Here is an 11,791-nt window from a genome sequence, read left to right on the forward strand (position 1 = left end):
TGATTTGGACTAGGCCTCTTCAGAAAATCTAACTTGTCTAACCCTTGCCACAGACACTGTGGCACCAGGGACTGGGTCCAGCTCCTCTGAGAGCTTTTACATACCTCAGCCTTGAGATAATGCCTCCATCATTTTTACCTCCTTCAGTCTCCCACCAGATTCCTGCACACTTTCTAACCTCTGGCACAGACCAGGTGCCAGGTGCTCATGGTGCCAGTCGTGCTGCACGATCCATTCCTGCCCCAGGTGTGTCCAACCTTGAGTGCTGATCAAGTGCTGCACTGGAGAAAAAACAACCGCTTGTGATCCATGACTGAGAAGGAGCATGAAAGGAGAGGCAGCAGACACTGAGTCTGACTCCTTCAGTGCTTGACTTTGCAGCACAGACATTGAATGCCCCTGTAACAGGGTGCATAGACAAGAGGTTTCCTGGCATTTTTTAAAAAGCTTTTACTGAAAACAATAGGTGTCGGTGATATGCACATGAGTCACTGCTAGAACTGGGACTTTTAAATCCAGCGTACAAACATCTGTCACTTGAACCAAGGACACAGACAAGGACCTCCCCCAGACTCCTCTGTTCTGGTGGCTGGTGGTAATGCCCATAGCAGAAGGGGCTGCAAAGGCACTCCCAAATGGAGCTCCGACAAAGGCAGGTGGGTAAGACAGCTCTCACATCATCCCTTTTACTCACAGACTGGGCCCAACAGTAGCAGAAGGTGGGCAAAGACTTTATTTTTACAAATTTGAGCTTTAAAATCTCAGTTTTGCAGGAGAGAACTTCTTCCCATGCATCCCACCCCAATGCTGCTAGGAGAGCAGGGGGGGCAGTTAATTAATTCCTTATACAGAGGGAAAGAGGGGAGTTTGGTTTGCAGGAGAAATGTTTATGTGGGCTGGGAAAGTTACAGGGGAGGGCAAGATACCTCTGCCCTGTGGACCAGCTCTCCACTCAGGGGCTGGTCCACTGCCAATTGTCTGCACAGCAATTTGAGCTGAAACATGGCAAGAGCTGCTGTTGAAGAGTTACCAGTTTCCCCCTGCAATTTGGACTCAGACTCACTCTGCTCTCCATCTTCCCCCCTTCCTCCCCTGAGCTTTCTTCCTCTATCTCCTCCAAATAATACACTTGGGGCAATTCCCAGTTCTTGGTCCCTACTTCTCCTAGCTTGCTCTCTCCATGCTCCTTCCTTTCCTCACCCACTCCCAGCCAGCTTTTCCAATTAAAGCAGTCACAACTTCCTGCCTCTCCTCATCATATCTCAGTCCCTCATTCATCTCACACCCAAGTCCTTTGTACAAATCCCACTATCCTCAACCAAAAGTGAATTCCTTTCCCCATTCCCTCATGTTAACCCCATCTGTCATCAACCTATAGTCCTTTCCCTTATTAAGCACTGGAAAGCTGGGAACCAGGAATGGCAGAATCCTCCCTGCTCAGCCCAGTGATGCAGCCCCTGCCATAATTACATGGTTTTGATTCCCTCTGTACCACACTGAGTTTTCTATGGGAAAGAAAGAGGTTTGCACATGCTCACTGGAGATAAGACCAATGCAGATTTTATTTGGTATAAAATAAAGATACACACACATACCAAAACCATTTTTACTGAGCACGTGCTATCCATTTTATACAAACATTAATATATTTGGCCAAATCAGAATAGAAAGCAGAATAGAAAACAGGGGACATCCTCTACGAAGAGGTCATTTCCCCTACCCAAACTGGAGTTTCTGTCCCAAAACACTGAAGTGACAAATGATTTCAAAGAAATATCTTTGAGGATATTTAAACACAGGCAAAAGACCATCACATTCTAAGTTAAAAAGAATATGCAACTGCTTTGACTGAAATTCCAAAAGACTTAAACCTTATGCCCATGACAAAAAGCTTCAGTCTATATACAGTTGAAATTTGGCAAAGTCGGACCTTCAGAAATGGGCAACAAGTTTGGAAGCTCCAGGGAAGGAGCTCGATTCCCACTTAACAGCAACAAGAAATGGCACTGCAGGTGCCCCAGGTTAGCAGCAGAGCTGAACATCTCAGTGCTGGAAGCAAGAATTTCACAGTACTCAATATCCAGACTGCAAGTGCTAAAACAATGTTCATCAGCTTGCAGCCTGTGGTTCAGAGCTGAGACTGCCAGATATATGTCTCACCAACAACCAAGAGGCCCCTCAATCACTGAAACCCACCGCCTCAATGTACTTCCATCCAGCTTTCACCTCTTTGAAACACAGCCATGAGGACAGTTTGAACCTGGCCCCTCATTCACACACACACACACACACACACTGCCAGAGGGGTGTTGAAAACTGCTAGTGCAAGGCTTGACAAATCCTTTTTCCCCCAGGTCATCCTCCGTGGTGGTAGGAGTCATGTTAAGTTAAATAGGAAAGATAAAACCTCTCAGGTAGTCCCAGTGCTGTACGGATTGCTTGGTGACTCTGAAAAATGACAGGCACCATCAGGGAGTCTCAGTGACAGCTCTCTGTGCTGAAGAAAGGAACAGAACATGCTGTTGGGCTTGCTGGCTCTCGGGGTTTCAGTGGTTTAATTGCGTTACCATAACAAACCCAAAATTCTGCAGCATTTTTATCGTTGAGCTTTACTGAAAGTGGGGATACTGAGAACTTAATGCAGAAACTCAGGACTCTTCTTAATGCTCAGACTGATGGGGGAGGAGGGGGCTAAAATGACTCATGCAATACTGAAGTTGTTAAATAAGTAACTCCACAACCATTCTAACACTTTTGTTAGATACTGCAACTGATACCAAACTATTTCTATTGTACCTGCAGTATGCAAGTACATACTGTGGCTATCTACAAGGACTCCATATCCTAAGGAGTAGAAATAAGGCAGGGCCCAAGTATTTCTTGGCCCTGGACTTTCATAATTTCCCACAAGCAATTATGGCATGGAAGTATCCCAGCCTTTCATGAATAATTACAGTACTCAAGTTTCTACCTCCCTTAACTTGGACGTGTGACAACCAGAAGTTAAGTAAAAACACACAACAGAGTTGTCTTGTGAGCATTTGTCATTTCTGTACCCATTTCCCACTATGACTTTTTAATAAATTAGTTGCTAATTCATTGTATGTAATGTAGCACAAGTAGATAATTTTCACCAATCTCAGTCTGAAATACTAAAACTTTATGGCTGAGTCCTGCACTGTAATTCTAAGCCTTCCAAGTTCAGGTAGGATATTAAAAAGTGTTTACTGTTCTCTTGCTCGTCATGCCATACTCTGCTCTAAATGAGCAGTTCAGTTTTCTACATCATCCAGTAGAACCGTGACTTCACCTCAAACTGCCCAAGCCATAAATGTCCAACTGCTCTCACAATGCAGTCTAACTATGGGTGTCCTGCTTTCAGCAGGTTCTGGTTGATTCCAAAGATCTCTGCCACTGAAACTCCATGCTGGTTGTCCTAATCAGGCCTGTTTCTGCCTTTTCAGATAAATAACAACACTGACATTTGACAGTACATTTGCTTTTTCTTTCAAGACGAAGTACATACTGTAAGCACCTGAATGATGCTGTCCAATGCTGTAAGCATTGCTGTAATGCTGTAAGCATTACAGTACATGCTGTAAGCACCCTGAATGATGCTGTCCAATGCCATCAAAACACCATGAAGAGAAAAATGGGATGCATTTGTTGGTGAGCATTAGTTGTCCTCCTTGGGTAGAAGAATTTTAGAAAACCTGCTAGTGACTAAAGCGCACATGTCACACCACCAGTCACTAAACAACTGTCATCCACATCCTGTTCTAAGATGTCTCTCTGGCCTACTTGCTCCTTTCTCAGGTTTGGATATCCCCCATGGATTTTTTAGATGAGTATTCTGATGAATTCAGGTCCACTGAATACAAACCAAAAATTGCACTTGCTTTATTTTGTACACTTTCCCCAATGGAGCCTTTTTCACATTATACAAAAATTTAAAAATTAAAATAATCACTCATGGAGAGCAATCAGGCTAGTGAACAACTTGTGCTGACAGAAATAATTATTGGTACAGAAAATGCATCTCTAATAGAATATCCTGAGTTGGAAGAGACCCACAAGGATCAGCTAAGTCCCATTCCAGGCTCTGTGAAGGAAAGCCCCAACAGTCACATAATGTGCCTGGAGCATTATCCAAAAATTTACTGAGCTCTGTCAGGCTTGCTGCTGTAACCACGTCCCTGAGGAGCTGTTCCAGTGCCCAAACACCCTCTGGATGAAGAATATTTTCCTAATACCCAACCTAAACCACCCCTGACACAGCTTCAGGCCATTCCCTGGGTCCTGTCACTGGTCACCAGAGAGAAGAAATCAGTGCCTGCCCCTCCACTCCCCATCATGAGGAAGCTGTGGACTGCAATGAGGTCTCCTCTCAGTCTCCTCCAGGCTGAACAGACCAAGTGACCTCACATGCTCCTCACATGGCTTCCCCTCAAGGCCATTCACCACCTCTGCAGCTCAAACAGAGAAACAGTTTCAGAAAATACCAAATAATTTCCTCCCAGCTACAAGAATCAAGTCAAGCTAGATGGTAACACTTCTTTGCTCATCATGATGAACCATTTTAAGTGAAATTAAGTGTGAATTTTGAAAGACTTATGAAAGATATCTACCACCTGAAAGAGCATGATGAGATTCTCTGTCAAGGTGAGGAGAATGCTTAACTATTGCATCACACAATTCTGTGACTGCAACTTGCTAAGAACAAATCAACAGGATATACTGGATTTTAATCTCCCATCCAATTAAGGAAAAAAAGTACCATATCATCTTTTGGTGTGCACAAAAATCTTAATTTCTTTCCAAACCTGTCAGTACAAGCCAGGCTGGGTATAGTCCCAGAAAAGCCTCCCAAAATAGGTTACCTGACACAGGATATCAAGGCATTGTACAGGTACCTGCTACACAAATATCATTATTAAATGCCACTGGAATACCCAGAGACAAATTTTGGTGTCACAGGCACAGCGAGAGAATGCAGAAACATCCCCTAGATAATACACAAGTTTTTCCAGCACAAAACGAGACCCTGTAATTCTTACTTCAAGCAGAAGCCCAAGGTTGCAAAACTGAATGAAGTATGCTACAGGGAAATGGATAAATTTATTCATAAATATTGTTATGACTACGTTTTTCTGTCAGATAATGAAAGAAACCTGCTTCTTATGCCAACATACTCTCAGATGGGAAGATCAAGGGGGAAAAAAATGAAAATCCTAACTTAGTGACATGCTGTACAGCATAACACTCAGAGCACAAAAATGTACAGTGCAATTCAAACACTTCTTCCACGATAACATAACATCTTTGAATTGCCTTTATTTTCAGCACTTTATCTAAAAAGCACTTTCTTCCTGATCCTGGATTATCCCCAATTTGAAACTCATATTCTGGGTTTGTAGTTGAGGACTGCATGCAAACATCCCTATAATCCTGTACACTCTCATGGAGCCATTTAAAGACTACCAGACAGTAACAGATTCAAAAGCAGTCTCTATGAAGTTATGAAACTGCATCCCTAAATTACAACTGAACCTTCTATCCCCACATCAAGAAATTAATAAACAAAGGTACTTGCAGATACACACCCTCTTCTCACACAAGTTGCAGGATATCTACAGGAACATGTCATTTTAAAATCTAAAATAAAACTTCAGGGTTTGTTTGTTTGTTTGCTTTTTTAATGTAAGATTTTATTTGGGAACTTCATGATTAATTTGTCTTAGCCTCTTAGGAAACATGTGCTGTTGTCCAGGAGTTGCCAGCTGAGAGGATGTTATTGTTTGGAAGGGATGTGATCAGGAGGACCCTGTGCATGGCACAATGTGTCAGCCCGGAAGCAAGGGAAGAAAAGTGATTCTCTCATCTGAGAGAGAAAACAAAACGGATATGTCAAGCAGTTGCCTTCCAGTTTCATTCACCCCTACACGTGTTCCAAAGAAACATGTTAGTCACCTGTATCTCACATGGGTATGACCAAACTATATTAATGTATGTATACTTTAAAAAATCCTATTTTCAAAACAATTACAGTTTTCTTTAGAAAAGCAAAAATTCCTGCCACAAATATCTTCAAAACACATAAGCAGGCAAATGCTTACCCTCCCTGCACTGCTTACCCTGCTGCTCAGAACAAGGGACAGAGCTGGACACGGTCCCCCTTCCTTCAGCCCCCTCCCTACAGAACCAGCAATGAACAGGGACAGAGACCATCCCTGCAGAGCAGGTTTGGAGGAGAGCTGAGTCCTACCCTGCAGCAGGCACCTTCCACCTGGCTGTCCAGGCCCCTGCCGACCCCTGCAGCGACTTCACAGAAGCCTCTTGTGTTTCAGTAGCAGTAGGACAGAGGTCAGTGTGATTCAGAGCTCCAGAAGGGCAATGCTCCCACAGGAGCACCTTCCAGGCCCTCTAGTTTCTTGCTGAGAGTCTTCGCCTGGGGGTTTTTTTGAATTTTCATGCAGTTTGTTTGTAGCATACCTGTTCTTTGTACACGATCACAATTTCAAGCTAAAAGGCTCCAAGAGTGATGCCGTACTCAGAGGACACCCCTTACCAAACCCTTCTCGTAAATGTAACATCCCCCCGCCCTCTCCACGCAGCCCAGAAGGAAAACAGCCACAATGAAGCCACAGCGGCACGGGGGGCCTGCACCCTGCAGCGCTGCCTGTACCAGAGGCGAGGCAGGTGTCCCTCACCCGGAGCTGCCCTCAAGGGAGCTCCCCGCCCGCCAAGTGGGCGCCTACCATGCCAGCGGTGACCCCCGCGCTCGGCTCTGCCCGACGGCGCCCGTCCGTCCGCCCTCGGGCCCGTCCGGGACGTGCGGCTCGGGCGCTACCGGGCGTCGCCGGCGCTGAGGGGGTAGGCGAGGATGCTCATGGCCTCTCCGCACGCCGCCTCCACCTGCCGCACCTGCTGGCGGCTGAGGCGCTCCCGCCAGGCGTGCACGGCCTCCCGCGCGTCGCGGGCGGAGATGAGGAAGGGCCGGTCGGAAGAGTAGGCGGCGCCGCGGGTCATGTTGACCACGAAGTCCTCCAGGGCCGGCGGCACCGTCAGCCCGGCGAAGCGCAGCAGGCGGCGCAGCTCGGCGCGGGGCTCCCGTACCAGGTCCTCGTAGCGGAGCTGCGTGTAGCGGCGGCGGAGCCAGTCCGGGGCGCGCCGGGCCAGGAGGAGATCGCGGAGCCAAGACTGGCAGATCACCTCCAGCGCGCCGCCGAGGAAGAACTCGGCGCGGTGCTGCGGCTGCGGCGGCCGCCCTCCGCCCAGCAGCCCGGGCGGCAGCAGGAGATGCTGCTGCTGGTGGCGGGCCGGGCCCCGCGGCTCGGCGCGGTGGCGGCTGCGCAGCACCTGGACGCTCTCCCGCAGCAGCGCCTGCCGCGCCTTCAGGCGGGAGTTGTGGACGGCGCGGGGGTCGCGGAAGAGCTGCACCACCCGCAGGTTGAGGCCGGGCTCCCGCAGCAGCGGCAGCAGCGCGCCCAGCTCCAGCAGCCGCACGTCCTTGATGACCACCACCGGGTACTTGCGGCACTCGGCCTCCAGCTCCCGCAGCGCCCGCGGCGGACACGTCTCCTCGCAGGTGGCGCCGTCGACGAGGCCGATCTCGCCGCGGGGCCGCGGGGCGGCGGGGCAGAGCGGCGGCGAGCAGATCACCTTGTTGGTCCGCCAGCCGAAGATGCTGGCCGTAGTGAGGTTGTCGGCGGCCGGCGGGGCGGGGGCCAGCGGGTCGCGGGGGCCGGACGGGGCGGTGTAGAGGCGCAGGACGGAGAAGTCGCATCGGAAGAGGGCGCGCAGCATGTCGCGGAGGGCTCCCTGCAGGCTGAGCGCGTCCCCCGGGTAGAGCGCCTGCCAAAGGTGCCACATGGGCTCGTACAGGTAGAAGACGTCGGGGTGCTGGTTGAAGAGCTCCCCGAGGAAAGAGGAGCCCGTTCGCCAGGTAGCGTGCAGGTAGATGTGCCGCTTCCCCGCCGTCCCCGCGCTGCCGTTACCCGCCGCCCCGGCCGTGCCCGCCTCATCCTCCTCCTCTTCCTCGTCCAGCGGCGGCCGCTGCTCCCAGCCCCACTCACTCAGCGCCTCCTCCAGGCTTGGGCAGCGCCGCAGCAGCGGCTCCTCGTCCGTTCGCCCGCGCCTGGCCCCGTAGTCCAGCGCGTAGGGCACCAACAGGAGCAGCAGCAGCGTGTACAGCACCAGCACCGCGGCGAAGCGGCGATGTTCGCCTCGCCACCGTCGCCGGCCCTTCATCGCTGGGGCCGGCTCGGACCCCGGCTCCGCCGACCCTCTGTTTGCCGGAGGGCGGCTCTTTGCGGAGAAGCAAAGTTAGCGGCAGCGGCGGCGGCGGGGATGTGGGCGGCGGGCGGTGCTCCCCGCCGGGGAGCACGCCCACGGGCACGCCGGCCCGGCTCCGGGCCGCTGGCCGCGCCGCCCGCCGCGCTCTCCGCCGCCTCCTCCTTCTCGTCCTGCTCCTCCTCGCAGCGCGACGCGGAAGCGCCCGCACCTGCCCCCGCTGCCGCCGGAGAAACCACTGCCGCCGGCGGGGCGCGGGCTGCTGCTGCTCCCGGTGCCGCTGCGCCGGGCTCCGGGCCGCCCCTCGCCCGGCCTCCCTCCCTCCCCCGGGCAGGGCCGGAGGGGCGGGCTCGGCACGGCGGGACTCACCCCCGCCCGGGAAGGGGCGCACCGAAAAGGAGGTGTGTTAGCCAGGACAGGTACCGAGCAGCCGAGGATGTCCCGAGGAGGAGTGGTCGGTCCTGCTGTTCACCAGAGCTCCGGAGAAAGAAAATGCAAGACGCTACAGTAAGGAGGAGAGGTGCAAATGTATTTTTAGGGTAGACGACAGCTATTAAAATCTGCAGTGAGTTTCAGAAATGCTGCAGTTCTGCGCTGTAGAGAGCTGCGGGGTTTCTCAGCCACACTTTTGTCTACGTGTGTGTGCTGATGGGATGCGGACATCTCGATCATGACTCATTGCTCCAGTTTTTACATCTGTAAGTTCCATAGCTGTCTGAGCAGGTCTCCCTTTGCAGCTGGAAGGAAGAAATGGGCGCCCACAGAGGGACATCACCTATTGTGGCTGTCTTCCTGTTAGCCCTCTTTATTAACTACAGTAGGAGCCTAAAATTACCAGTTCCAACGTAGACTTCTAGGTTTTTAGACATCTAAGAATATTTGAAATCTCCTGGGAGATGGAAAGTCAACAAGATGTTGACTTCAGATGTTTAAATTAAAATATATAGTCTCAGAATCTCCAGCCCAGACCCTGCCTGACCTTGGAAGATGCTCACATAAGGAGATGGACCATGATCCCATGTTCTTAGTCCAAGCATCCAGCTGCCAGGAAAGTGAGGTCCCTGTCCTGCTGATGGTGTAGTGGTAGCTGCAGACAGTCTTGACCTCTAGGCAATAGGTGGTATCCTCTGTAAAACACTACTAATATTTAAGTATGGTGTGCAGGGCGAAATTCAGAGAGGATAACACAGTTTTTGCCCTTGGTGTATGATGTTTTGACTCCCCGAAGAGTCTTTGTGGTATGTAAGCACCTGTGCTTAGACACATGACACCACATGCAACAGAGAGCAGAAACAACCCATTAGTTTCATGGTTTCTAAAAATGCTCCATCCACACAGATATATAGATACACAGCCTGAAGATGCTGGACATAGTATGAATGTCCAGTTATTAAATAATAATCTAGTTTTGAATTTATCAGGCAAAGCACACAGACCAGAAATCAAAGTGAGAGAGAAAAAGCATGCTTCTCTTCTGTGCAGGTGGTGAGCCAGTTGTCTGCCTGCTAATGCTTTACTTACCCCATGTTAATAAGTGTTAAAGACTGGGCTTCCTGCCCTTTATGGCGTGCTGAGTGAGCAGAGGGTGCCAAACAAGATTTGTGAGCTCCTTAGCAGAAGAATGTTGAAATTATATCATTGGAAAGGAAATTCTGCCTCAACATACATTTTACTGCTTATGTCTTTAAACACCAAGATACACCAGAATCTCATACTTAGCAGTGTGAGTTTCACCTCTGACTCAATAATACCAGGATTTCATCCAGACTCTCAACTAAAGGAGGATGACAGAATAAAAACACACTTGCCAAAATCATGTTACAGTCTTGTCAAAAAAATCCCTTCCTCATCCAAAACCCACTTATATTTAGTATTTTGAGAATCATCAGTGTAACTGACTTGTGTGGCATCATGCAAAATAGTAATTTGGATAGATTTAACAAGATTGGATCCTGAGAAGTGATGAGAATGAGAATGGATAACTCAGAGATGCCAGGATTTTCCCTTTGTAAGACAAAATACTGGGTTGGCAGTAGTATCAGCACCAGTGATGGCCAATGAGCCATGCCTCAGGACATGTTACTTTAAACTAATTTTATATGGGTTTTTAAGACACATACTTAGGCCTAAGAACTAAAATCAAGGTCTTAAACCTGCCTAACTGAAGTAAAGCCATCTTGTAAAGAATCAAACATCTTACAGAGTAAGACAATCCATCAGAAAAATGTGAAACCATAGAAATAAAACTATGTACATGTTACACTGATTTTTTTAGAGAGTGGAGCTACAAACTTCTGTGGCAATTGTTCTAGAAAAATGAAAGATGCAAATAGATTTATGACAAGTTACGTATTTTAGTAAAGATAAAACCATAGTTGTTAAAAGATTATCAGATCAAAAAAGAATGACAGTAAATGTTTTGTTCTGCACCTTCACAATGGTTTCTCTACTTTGAGAGGATTAGGCTGTGTTTACTTCAGTTGTTTTGGGTTACAGATATTTTTGGCACAGGAAGATTCCAGCAAAGCCAGTATTTATTTTGTCACCCACCAGGTGCCTGAACTAGACTTGTAATCGTTGAGCTCCAGCCTTCCTGAAGAAAGTGCCTGCTTCTCAAGAAGTACCTTATTTGAGCGCTGGGGAGTGGACTGCTGCTCTGCATAGAGCAGGAACAGATCAGCTTTCTCTTTTCTCAATTTTCAGTTCCATCTGCATTGTCTCTTCAGCACAGATAAGAGAGATGATTTTTCACTGTTTAGGCTTTTTCTATAAACCACAAAGACACCATTTAAATATACAAATGATCTGCATCTCCTTCTAAGATCAGGAGGGTTCTGTACCCAAGGGAGACAGCCAGGTTCTTCTTCACTGATCTGTGAAGTAGTCTGCCCATTTGACATCTAGCTCCTGCCAGTTTTTGGTGATAATTCTATGCTTAATATTTTTTTGTAAAGAGTTAGGGAAAGAATATAGGCATAACATGTTCTGCATACTTTAGTATTGCAGTATTTCCTTTCTAGTTTCCAAGCTTGTCACTGTAAGTACTGTCTGTTTTTAATATAACATAACATTGGCTTCCTGTGTATTATCTCTCTAACTTAATTTTTGCTCTTCTGTCTCCCACGGTGCTTCTACTGTCAAGAGAGACAGTAAATGCTGGAATGCAGCATTTCAGCCTCAATAATTTTTATCTTCTCAGCAGAGGCTTCAAAATAGAAATAGTTGCCTCTATATCTTGCAATCTTTCAGCTCTCCCATGCTCTTGTCATTTTCACAGAGTACTTTGTGAGTAAAAATAGCTTGATTTGCTGATAAAATTAAACATGCTTTGCACACGGAGCACCGCCCTCAAACATCCTGACTGTTAATGAGCTCTCTGCTTGCACATGTTGTCACTCACAGGCTTCAGCCAAAAGGAAGTCCGTGGTTAGTAGCAGCTTAAAAAATCTTCCAGAAGCCAACAAGCTGGGACAAATGTCCTTATTTTTGAAGTTACTTT

The 11,791-nt window shown here is 48.4% G+C and overlaps 1 protein-coding gene across 1 annotated transcript; it reads right to left on the reverse strand.

Moving 5' to 3' along the window:
- Window positions 1-1,538: 1,538 nt before the first annotated feature.
- CHST7 (carbohydrate sulfotransferase 7) lies at window positions 1,539-8,372 on the reverse strand. The gene has a single exon (XM_050974703.1). It carries the CDS (start codon window positions 8,248-8,250, stop codon window positions 6,847-6,849), a length of 1,404 nt encoding a protein of 467 aa, XP_050830660.1. The 5' UTR covers window positions 8,251-8,372; the 3' UTR covers window positions 1,539-6,846.
- Window positions 8,373-11,791: the final 3,419 nt, after the last annotated feature.

Source organism: Serinus canaria, chromosome 1 (assembly GCF_022539315.1).
Source record: "Serinus canaria isolate serCan28SL12 chromosome 1, serCan2020, whole genome shotgun sequence".
In the NCBI taxonomy this organism is placed as follows: Eukaryota; Metazoa; Chordata; class Aves; order Passeriformes; family Fringillidae; genus Serinus; species Serinus canaria.